This window comes from Meriones unguiculatus (genome assembly GCF_030254825.1).
Source record: "Meriones unguiculatus strain TT.TT164.6M chromosome 13 unlocalized genomic scaffold, Bangor_MerUng_6.1 Chr13_unordered_Scaffold_28, whole genome shotgun sequence".
Taxonomy (NCBI): domain Eukaryota; kingdom Metazoa; phylum Chordata; class Mammalia; order Rodentia; family Muridae; genus Meriones; species Meriones unguiculatus.
In genome coordinates, this window is record NW_026843644.1 from 6,084,879 (window position 1) to 6,097,377 (window position 12,499).

General features: G+C 37.8%; 1 protein-coding gene across 1 annotated transcript in view; it reads left to right on the forward strand.

Moving 5' to 3' along the window:
* Positions 1–12,499, forward strand: part of LOC132650722 (zinc finger protein OZF-like) — a gene marked incomplete at its 3' end in the record, with an annotated part of 126,935 nt that overhangs the window by 16,947 nt on the left and 97,489 nt on the right. Inside the window, 1 exon segment of the mRNA XM_060376060.1 lies at positions 12,223–12,283. Within this exon segment, the coding sequence (XP_060232043.1) occupies positions 12,223–12,283 (61 nt within the window).

A 12,499-nucleotide genomic window follows, 5' to 3' on the forward strand; every position in this document is an offset into this window, starting at 1 on the left:
GGGCTCTGTGTGCCCCTAAGGTGGAAGGGCCCAGCTGGGAAGGTCTCAGCTGTCTGAGTCATTTGATCTGATCCACCAGTAGAGGAGCTGCTACTGTCCTGAAGCCCAGCTAGGTGGTCAAAGGAAAGGAGGGGGCCTGGGCAGACCTACTAATCAGCAGCAGACCTACTAATCAGTGGGAGGTAGCTCATAGTTTCTTTCCAGGATTCTTTTCTAATGCAGCTGAAGAGAATTGTGAGGGAGACCACAAACCATGCAATGGGGAGTGTGTGGGCCACTGTCCCAAAACCAGGAGGAATAGGTCTGCTAAGTTCTCAGAGTCTGATATGGTGTGCTGAGACTGGAGGTCAACAGTTGTTCTGTTGATGTATGTGGTGACTTGGGGAATGGTCCATGGTCTCTGACTCTCCCTTGAGTGTGTGGATTGCTTGGCGGTGGTGGGCAGGGGCATGGGAAAATTCCTCTGCAGCCCTGGCAGTTTAAAGCTGTGATGATTAAAATATCACTATCCAGTGTGCACACACACACATTGCTTTTGGTGTGTGGCAGGAAGACAGAGTGGAAAACTGATGACCTTGCTTTTCACATTCAGTTTTGTGGCCAAATTTTATAAATAGTTTTGAAGCTAGTAGAAAGGGGGTGATGTGCATTCTTCAGCAATTTTGTTTGGAATCTTTTTATCTTTTCGCTGCTTTCAACCACAGTGGTATGATTCCAGAAAATTTAATTTCAGGACACAGAAGGAATTTCTGAGATGCAGAGGTTTTTAAGGTGTGCATGGTGTTGGGGAGGTGGATAAGGCAGATTCCATATCTTATGGCACAATCCATGTGGGAGTAAGCAAACATGAAAACACTCACCACATTGGTTTGTGTGTGGCTTTCAGTGGGGCTGGATTTGCTTGAAACCACAAGAAGTCATGAGCAGCTGGAGAATTGTAGCCCACATTTTTGATCACTTTTTTTTCCACATAGAGCTCCAGAGCATAGAGCATGTGGTCTCTCCTTTTAGAAGATCCATCTACAGTAGCCAGTGGGTCAGAAATGTACATTAGCGGTCAGTTTGAGTTGCTTTTGTAAGAGTTTTGAAGTCTGTGTGTATTTAATTTCTGTACACATATAACCAAAAGTACATATGGTAAAGTACACATTTTTCCTGGCAGAGCTTCCTTGGGTCTTTTGAGGATAATTTGAATACATTTTTAGGCTTATCATTTTGGCTTTTTCTCTTCATCTCCTAATTTTGTCACAACTTTTGTACACATTCTTGATAGTTGTAGCTCTGAGATACGTTCTGAGGTCACAGTTGCCCATGTGTGCAATCTTACTTCATTATCGTATTTGGAATTCTGTGTTGTTTTTCATGGGATATAGCTTTGGAATCAGCTTTCCTCTTAGAAATTCATAGAAATTTTCTTTATATTCTGTTGAATTCATATTGAAATAGACTATAACCAACTTCTTTGTTTTTTAAATACATCATTCCATTGGTGTTGTTTATTACAGTATAAAAGTGTAGATATTTGTTGCGCCTGTCTCGTCCAGCAAGGAAGACGCAACCACCAGCTCTTCCTCAAGCAGTTTATTCAGGCCTTTGTAAGCTTCTTCTCCCCCCATACCCTGGGTCCTTCCCAATTATATAGGCAGCCACATCAGCTAATCACAGCCAACCACGCTTACTCATCAGACCTGCAGCAGGCAGCCAATGGGCCAGTGCCACGCTCGCCTTGACCAAATATGGACTTGTTTATCAGCAGTCAGTACATCCAGCAGGTGCCATCTTTTAGGCGTGGCAACTTAATAGCCTAATAGCCATGGCTTGCCACAGATATTATCTTACATAATAATTTGTTTAGCAACCTACAGTTAGTGTATAAAATTGAAAGTGATATGAAATAATTTACACAGCTATAGAAAGAAGACTTCAGTATAGAGTTTACTGGCACAAAATACATTGTTATCAGAAAAGCTATCCCACCAAGTATAATTTAAGAAGACAAAAAGTGAAAATAAAACATGGTCTAGAATTGAACAATAAATTTGAATATGATATGGGATCTTCTATTAGCATACAAAATAAACTCTTGAATTTGGGACTTCCCATGTATACAAACTAAATTTAGGTAACATCAAGTTGTGTTGTTATAGTCAATGTAAAACTGCAAGTATTTAGTGTATGTAATCTGATGTATTTGCAGATATTACCTACACCCACACCCCCTCATTTCCAAAAACAGCACAGTATACCATGTTTTCACACATTCTCCTAGTATCCATGTTTATGTGTGCCAGCATTGCACAGAGCTCTCATAAAATGACAGAGTTGTGATTGATCCCAACAGTCTTCTCAGTAAATTTTCATGTATTTTGATTATTTTTAAAGAATTATCTGAATTCTCATGCTTATTGCATTTATATTTGTGATGGCATAACTTTTAAAATAATCTAATTCCTCATTTGTTGATGCCAGGAGGACAGTATGGTAAATGAATGAAGACAATAGCAATGGTTAAAGGATTACACACTTATAAAAGACTCTCACAGTCAGTGCTATATTGGTCATGAAACAGCATATAATTACAGCATAAGCAGTGTCAAATCAACGAACTTCTCTCTCTCTGATTTCAATCTTGCTACATTCCCATTTGTCCATTGGGTAGGAGAGCTTCAGTCATCTTGTCTACCTTATAGTTCGCAATAGAAAATGAAGGGCAGAAACAGCACAACCTGGGTGAAGCAATCACTTTCAAAGAATTTTTGTAACATAGTTTTATTTAATATGTGGAGAAGGAAAAATATAATATCAGGCTTTTTAGCGCAAGAGTTGTTATAGAAATAAAAAGCAAATATGCTTTTATAGTATACTATAAAAATGGAAAAAGTTGGTTTATTTTGACAGTAGGAGAGCTTTCTGCCAATGAGTCATGCTGCATGACGTGAAAACGAGTTAAGAAACATACTGACTTGTTTTGATTGAATTAAAATGATGACAATAAATTACAGTTGAATAAAAATGTCTTAGACATTTTTATAAAAATGTCTTAGACAAGTGACACTTTTCTTAGTTTTGTTCTGATCAGCTAACCTGCCTTAGATGGTAACACTTTTATTTTTATTGGGAAAACATGGTTAAACACTTAACATTTTAAAATATCCGTTTTTATATACTTAATGTATTATATAGTTAATGTATAAATAGTGCATAACATTATGTATTTATTTCTATTGTGAATATTATTCAAACTTTTTTGTTGTTTCTTTAAAGATTTTATTCATTTTATTAATGTTCTGTCTGCATGTGTGCCTGCATGCCAGAAGAGGGCAACAGATCTCAATATAGATGGTTTTGAGCCACCATGTGGTTGCCAGGAATTGAACTCAGGACCTCTGAAGGAAAAGAGATTGTTCGTGTCTGCTGAGCCACCTCTCCAGCCTCAAACTTTAGTTTTATTGTAGAGAAGAAAGAGTACTCTTTTGGAATTAAGTGAGCAGAGACACCTATAATTCCACATAACAACAGAAAATTACCTGATTTTTTTTTTTTACCTTTTGGAGCAGGAGGCTGAACATAAGGAGCTGCCTTGTAGGGTCCTTCCTGGAGCTGGGTAGGAGCTGTCCTTCTGGCAGCCAGAATCATCCAACTTAATGATATCTGTCTGACCTGTGACCACAGCTTGTTTATCTGAATATCTTTACTATAATGGGTTCCAGTTGGAAGCCAAGACACAGAAGGTTAAAATGAAAGCTGTATTTTCTGAGCTCAGGGAGGTGGCCAGTTCAGGATCTGAATGGTGCCCCATAGTAAGCTTTATTGTATATTTAAAGGGTTAACTCCACAAGGCGGGGGCCCCATGGCGAGTGTTGGGGTCATCCAATCAAATTTTAGCATTGTGGATTAAGCAAGGGAGTTTTTGTTAGTGCTCTGCTGTTTTAGGATACTGGGCTCAAGGTCTTTAACTCTTTTCCAAGAACTTTAGTCTGGAATACAAGGCCCTTAATTTATATCTCTTGACATTTGGTCCAGAGCTCAAAGTGAAAAGTGAGCACAGAAGTGTGTCCTCTGTCCATAGTAAGGTAGGGCTTGGTAAGTGATATATTTTTACGATTTAGGCACCTTGGTTAAGATAACAGCAATTTTAACCAGATAATCAGAAAAATGTTTCAAGGGGTTGAGTGGGAAATTGCGCTGCATGCTTGGGGATGTGAAGTTAGTTTAATCTTGCTAGTAAAATGGAAGAGCAAAATAGAAGAGCTGCTTGGAGAAAGCTGGGCTCTTGAGTCCGCCTCCTTACACACAGTGGAACTCCGTGTTCACAAGTATTTGCAGCGGGGGCTTGAACATAGAAATGTCCTTGGTAGGATGCAAACTCAGAGAGGCCTAGTTTCTAGGATCTTTTCCAAGTTCTGACCTTGGCATTTAACATTCAGGTATAAGATTCCTTTGGAGTAAATTTTGTGGAGGTTGAAAATAATGTACGTGTTGAGTAGCACTTCATTGGAAAGCTGTGATGTAAACGGGTAGAATTGTTCATGTAAGGGATTTACCAATACTTGGTGAAAGGAAGTCACATCAAATAGAATTTAGCTAAGGGCTAAGCAGATAAGTAGCATTCCAAGCAGGCCTGTTCGAGATTAGGATGCTAGGAAATACATGTTTGCTCAAGAGGATAGTCAACAAATTTGTCTCCAGTCATAACCAGGGAGACAGCCCTGATTCATAGCAACCATTTGCCCATCTCCATATCAAAGAAGACACATCTACCAAGCTGCTTAATTGCCATTACAGACTCACAGCCAACATTAAAGACTGGTGTGCCAGAAAGTTGCAGTTTTCTTCTTGAGAAAAGCCTAGCTCTGTCACATGGAGAAGATATATGGTTAAAACCAATTGAACAGGGAAAATACTGTTGTTTTGAGGGCTGCTATAATCAAACAAAGCTTTCCACAAGAGCTTCATGTATGTAGAGTCATCTAACTTCTTCTGACAGTCCCCAAATATGTTTGGCAGAGCTAGTAGAACCTGTGGCCTGCACTTTGGGAGATTTCCCAAAAATTCTGAGGTATTTAAAATAAAGCAGTGTTCCTTTTTTAAAACCAGAAATAGGGTGAGCTGCAGGGTTGGGGCATTTGAGGAGGGTTTCCCTCAGATTCTCAAAACCCACCTCTTTCCAACACATGGAGATACCCTCATCAGTTCCAAAGTCAATGTGGTCTTCGTAAATAATGTTCTTGAGATCCTATGTTCCCCTTGCGCAGTATTTTTTTTTATTAAACTCATGATTTTATCCCATTTTATGAGAGTGTCTGATCAATTCATAGATGTCTCCTGTTTCCTTCCATTTCTCCCCCGGAAGTAATGTACAAGGTGCTATTCTTCTTAAGAAGCTTACTTATTATAAGATATTGCTTGCGCAAAACCTTTCCACCCCAGCTTTTACATTTTCTACCTTCTACTTTTCCTAACATTTGAAACCTCTGAGACCTCTCACTTATACCATGCCACTGAATAATGACCTGCTGTTTTAGGGCAGTAGAGTACAGAAATCATTCTAAGAATGTCTTTGCTGTGTAAATCTCCCAATTGACTCAGTGGCTAAACTTGAACTCTCTAATCCATATTGAAACTGTTTAATATATAACCTGGAGCCTAAAAGAGACTTAAGGAAGACTACATGTATGGAGTACAAAATCAGCTTTAGGCTGTCTTCTCTTATAGCATTAACTAGAAATGGACACATGCTACTATGAAAGAGAACTCTTTTATTTAACCATTTGATTGTGTGTCGCATTCTTTCTTCTGGGTGGTGGATATTCATTCTATAATAGCTTCATCTTCAGCCTTTTGGAAAAATATTTCTGAGACAAGATTTGTTGGCTCAGGTCACATTCATCCCAGTCTATTGCTCCCCAGATGCATAACTTTGCCTTCCTCTTGGTTAAAATTCCTAAACCCTTAAGTTAAAGGCTGTACACAACAGAGTTTTAGACATTACTCATTTAAGACATATAATGAGCTGTCTATTGTGTGCAGTAGAAGACAGTTTGGAAAAAAATGAAGGTTGGATTTCTGGAAGTTTTAAACATTGTTTCCTAATTCAAATTTTTTTTTTTGTGAAAAATATTTCAATTTTACACATAGGTTATAAAATGCTGTCAAGGAAGAAATGTGGGTGAAACTTCTGAAGTATTTTATTAGCATCCTTTTACCTTTCTAATGACAGCAGCCATGATGATGTGGCTTAAGGAACTCAAATCCAGGGTTAAAAGGAGTTTCTGGGCTGCAGAGGTGTCTCAAGTGTACATGGTGTTACTCAGGTACATAGGACCGATTTCACGTTTTGTGCTGGAATAGATGTGGCAAGAAGGAGACATAAAATTAATATTTAACATTGTTTTGTTTATGGGAATCAGTAAGACTGGGTTTGCCTTCAATCACTAGGGGGACCTACAGCTCCATAGCCCACCTTTCTGGTAACCTCCATTTACAGAGAGAGGTCTAGAGCAGGGGGACTTAAAAAAAGATTAGTTGTTTCTAGAAGGTAATATGAATAGTGTAAGGATCATTTTGAGTTATTTTTGTGGGTGTTGTGATGTTTCTGTTTATTTAATTTCTATATGTATATAATCATAGGTAGCATTGGTCTACTTCACATTTTTCTTGGTTGAGTATCCTTAGGTATCTTAATGAAAACTTGACTATATTTTTCGGTTTATGTTCTCGGTATTTTTGCTTTATTCTTTCACAAAAATTGTACTCAGTTTTCATTGTTGTGGTCATAAAGTAATTACAGAAGTCATATTTTGTCTCTGTGTGTAATACATCTTCATAATCCTGCTGAGAATTCTGAGTTATATTTTTCGCATGGTAAATTCAGTTAGTAGCATGCCATCATAGAATGCTGGTTGCCAGCACCCAAAGAGCATGCAGGTGCTAGACCTAGGCACCCTACACATATCTAACTGATGGACACTTTTGTCTTCATGTCGGTCACCTAGCATTTGAAATGGGGGCTGTCTGTCACATTGACACAGTTGCCTTTTTATGATTCACTTTGCCATAGCTGAGCTGCCTTGTCTGGCCTCAGTGGATGAAGATGCACTTAATTCATATGTAACTTGGTGTGTTGAGGATAGTTGATATGGGGAGACTCCCCTTCACTGAGAAGAAGAGAAGAGGAGTATGGGTAGAAGGGGGGAGGATGATACCAGGAAAAGAGGAGGTACAGAGCTGCAAGCAGATTCTAAAGTGAAAAAATAAATGAAGTAATGAGAAAATGGCTGGTTTTTATGTAAGTGAAAGATTGTGTTGACATGATTTTATAGACACTCTTCAATTGTGGGTGACAGTATCTCTGAGCAAGTGGCTCTAGGCTGGTTAAGAAAGCTAGCTGAGCATGAGACTATGAAGAAATAAGATCAAGGCAGGAAACAATATTTGCTATGTTTTTTTTTTTTTTGCCTAAGTTTACTTGAAACTTGAGATTCTATCCTAGGATTCCAAATTGATGGAATCTGATCAGAGAGGACCAAACAAGGATGGAAGATGTACTCCCAATTCGTTCTGTCAACATATTTTACCAATGTTAATATTAAAATGCTTAACAGTATGTATGTATGTATGTATTGTTGGAAGTTACATGCTTCTTTATGGTCTCATTTGTTACTATATGGTACATCATGCTGAAGTTCTGCCTTGTAAGACAACTTTCTACAGGTTCTATATAATGCCACAACAATGAGATTTATATCAAAAAAGCATGTTATATATGTATAATATGGCTGTTATGGCTGTGTTCTTAGACTATGACAGATATATGAAGATTTGATGATGGTTTTGGGGGTTTGTTTTGACCATTCTAATTTGATGGTCAATGTCATGTTGCCAGTTTTCCCTCTGGATATTTCAAAGAATGTATTACTATTATTCTCTTTTTTCACTTTTATTTATTATGTTTATTTCATGTCCCACATACACCCCCTCCCTATCCCCTCTCACTCCCACTGTTTCTCTCTCTGAGCGTATTAAATTTTTTAAAGAAATTAGTTTGTTTTTTGACTTACATCCAAAGGGTGATCCCTCCTTCCTTTGCTCTCAGTCCACCCTCACCCTTCTCCCTCCCCTCCCAGAAAAAATGAAGCCCTAGTCTCCCTGTATCACCCCATTGCAGCACATCAAGTCACATCAGGACTGAGCATATCCTCATCCACTAAGGCCAGTCTAGGCATGCCTGATGGGGAGAGGATCTAAAAGCAGGCAGTAGAGTTCATATTAGAAACAAGCCTCTCCACTTACCACCCAACCCACATGTACCAAGCCATCCATAGTACAGATAAGTTCAAGAGTCCCAGATCCAGAAAATGCATGCTCCTTAGTTGATGCCTCATTTTCTGTACCCCCCCCCACGGGTCTGGTTTACTTGTCTCTGTTAGTCTTCTTGTGGCTTACTATCCCTTCCAGGTTCTTCCATTTTTCCCCCAGTACTTCCATAAGACCCCCAGAGATCCACCCCATGCTTAGGTACAAGTTCCAGCATCTTTCCATTGGCTGCTGGGTGGAGCCTCTGAGATAACAGACATGTTTAGGCTCTTTTCTAGATGTTCAGCAAAGCAACATTTACAGTTTTGCTCGCTTTGTAGTGTAAGGTGGAACTCAGGTTGGCCCAATTATTGGTTGGACTTTCCCTCAGTCTTTGTTCTATCATTATCCATAAGCTTCTTATAGGCAAGGTAATTTTTGGATTGTGTGTTTTGTGGTTGAGTCGTTGTTCCCTCTCTCCACTAGTCCTGTCTGGCTAAGAGGTGGTAACGTCATTTTCCATGTCTCTTTTCCCCTATACCTCCGTTCAAAGTCTCAGCTAGAGTCACACCCAGGTCACACCCAGTTACACCCAGGTCCTCTCAGGAACCTTCCCTGTCAAATGACGCCAAAGAGAAACCACCTCAGTTTCCCTTCTTGTTCTCAGCCTTCTCACCTCCTCCTCCAATTCTCCCCACATCTGATACTCACATTTGTTTCCCTCCCCATTCCAACTTCTACCCTGTTCCTTCTCTTCATCCACTTCTGCTGTCTGTTTTGTTTTCTATTCTGAGTGACATCTGGCAACCTCCCATGTACCCTTCTTGTTACTTAGCTTCTTTGGGTGTGTGGATTGTAGTATGCTAATCCTGTACTATAAGTCTAATAGTCACTTATTAGCAATGTGTTTCTTCTGTGTCTGGGTTACCTCTCTCACATGATGATCTTTTCTAGTGCAATCCATTTGCCTGCAATTTCCATGATTTCTTATTTTTAATAACTGAGGAGTAGTCCAACTATAAATGTACTAGAAGTTCTTTATCCATTCTTCACTTTCTGGCTGTTATGAATAAAACAGCTATGAACATAGTAGAACAAATGTCCTTGTTCTATAATGGAACATCTTTTGGATGTATTCCCTGGAGTGGTATAGATGGGTATTGAGGTAGAACTATTCCCAATTTTCTTGAATGCAGCAGTTTGATTACCAGGGAAGTTGTACAAGTTTTCACTCCCATCAGCCCTGGAGGAAAGTTCCCTTTTCTCCACATCCTCAACAGAATGTGTTGTCACTTGAGTTTTTTATCTTAGCCATTTGCATGGTATAAGATGGAATCTTAGAATTGTTTTGATTTTACATTTGTCTGATGGCTAAGGACTTTGATCATTTCTTTAAGTGTTTCTCAGCCATTTGAGATTCCTTTGTTTGAATTTGCAGTTTATCTCTGAACCACATTTTTAAATTGGATTATTTGATTTGTTGATGTTTAATTTCTTATGTTCTTTGCATATTTGGGATATTACCTTTCTGTCTGATGTAGGGTTGTTGTGGATATTTTCTCAATCTGTTGACTGGTGTTTTGTTCTATTGATAGTGTCCTTTGACTTATAGAAGCTTTTCAGTTTCTTGAGATCCCGTTTATTAATTGTTGATCTCCGACCCTGTGCTGTTGTTCTCCTGTGTTAATGAGTTTACACTTTTCTACACCTTTTCTTCTAAATGATTTAGAGTTTCTGGTTTTATGTTAAGCTCTTTGATCCCTTGGACTTGAATTTCTGCGGGGTGATACAAGGGGTCTATTTTTATTTTTCTACATGCAGACATCTAGTTAAAGCACTGCCATTTGTTGAAGATAACTGTCTTTTTTTCCATTGTATGATTTTGACTTCTTTGTTGAAAGTAAAGTTCCAATAGGAGTGTCGTTTTATTTCTGTGTTCTTATTCCATTTGGACAGGGTTTTCTGCTATCAAGAGTATTTTATTTTTCCATTTGAAGTTAATGTTTGCTCTTTCAAGGTTGGAAAGAATTATGTTGGAATGTTGTTGGGAAATGGATTGAACCTGGAGACTCCATATTTTAAGAATGCTGTTTTCGAGAAAGGGGATAAAGGGAGCATTTGGGAGGGGAGAAGGATGTGCACTACAGGGGGGGATACAAAGTGAATAAATTGTAATTAATAAAATATTTTAAAAAGAATGCTGTTTTCTATGTTAATCCTATCTATCCATGAGTTTGGGAGATCTTTCCATCTTTTGATATTTTCTTCAGTTTCTTTCTTTAAAGACTTCAAATTCTATTCATAGAGGTCTTTCACTTCATGTTGTTTGTAGCTACTGTTCAGGGTGTTTTTTTTTCCAAATTTCATTCTCAGCCCATTTTTCATTTGTATACAGAAGGACTAATGAAATTTTTAGTGAGTTGTGTTCCCAGCCATTTTGTGGAAAGTGTATAACAGCTGTAGGAATTTTCTGGTAAAATTTCTTTGGTCACCTATGTATACTAGTAAATCATCTGTGATGATACTTTGAATTTTTCCTTTCCAATTTATATCTCCTTGATAACCTTCAGTGGTCTTATTGCTTTACTAGGACTTAAGGAGCATATTGAAGAGATATGGAGAGGGGAGGCATCCTGTACCTCATATGAGTGGAATTTCTTTAAGTGTCTCTCCAAATAATTTGATGTTAGCTCTCACCTTGCTTTTTACTGCCTTTATTATGTTAAGTATGTGCCTGATTCCTTATATGCCTGATTTCTCCAAGTCTTTTAACATGAAGGGGTGTTAGATTTTGTCAAAGGCATTTTCTCATCTAATGAGATGATCATGTGATCTTGATCTTTCACTTTGTTTATATGGTAGATTACATTGATGTATTTTCATATGTTGAACCATCCCTGTATCCCTGAGATGAAGCCAATTTTTTTTTGTTTATATCTTTGATGTGTGCTTGGATATGTTTTGCGAGTATTTTATTGAATATATTTGTGTCTCAGACAGCTAATAGCTGTCACGTGGGTGCTAAGAATTTAGCTGGAAGAACAGACAGTGTTCTTAACCACTGAACTATACCTCCATCCCCTATGTTGCTTATTTATGATCAACATTTAAATTGCTAATATTTTCATTTCTCCTTTTGTAATTGCTCAAACATACATTTCATTTAAAAAATATCACATTAATATTAGAGTTTAAAATGAGTTTAAAACTTCAGGTTTCTAGACACATATGCAAAACTGGAGTGGATGTATAACTCTTTGTAGAAACTTGAGAAAGATCTTTAAGTTTTTTATCTTGTTTGTTTGATTAATTTTTGTGTATTATTCAGGATCTGATTATGTACCCCTGAGTGTCCTGGAACTTATTGCATAGAGCAGGCTACCATCCATCTCTATGAGATACACCAGCCTTTGTTTCCTGAGTGATTTTGGAATTAAAGTCACCAGATAATACACCCAGCCTGCCCATTCTTATAAGAGTCAGGAATTGTTTATACTATTTCTCTCATCTGGGCTCAGTACTGTTGATCTGTTTATTGTAAATGAAGGATACATTTCCAGTATTCTAAGCATCATGCTTTCTTTTATACATGTGTGTGGTTATTTTAGACTGCATTGACCTGCAATGATGTGCATATGAACTTCACTCAAGAAGAGTGGGCTTTGCTGGATCCTTCCCAGAGGAATCTCTACAAAGATGTAATGCTGGAGACCTACAGGAACCTTACTGCTATAGGTAGGACAGTGAATTTTCTTTACTTTTTAAAATGTGGGGAAAAATCTTTATTCATTATTGATGTGTTTCTGTAATTTCTCTTGAAGATATGGAAGAATGAGGTGAATGGTTCTTTGATTGACCATAGATCATGATTTTAATTTTGTCATATTTCCAATAATAAAGCATACCTTTTTTGTTACTATGTTTTAGGCTACATTTGGGAAGGTCATAATATGGAAGAGTATTGTCAACCTTATAGAAGACATGCAAGGTAATTTTCATGTGTAAGCTTATATGAATATGGTTCTGAGAAAGTTTTAATATGTTCTGGAAGTTGGAAAGAGAATGGACAGTATAAACGAACTGCTTTAAGTGTATTTATTGATGATGACTAACTTGTTAATAAACCATGTACCTCCATGTTAGGTATTTGATGTGTTTTTGCAGGGCATCCTCTAAGAAAGAATGCAAGGAAAACATACCTTAC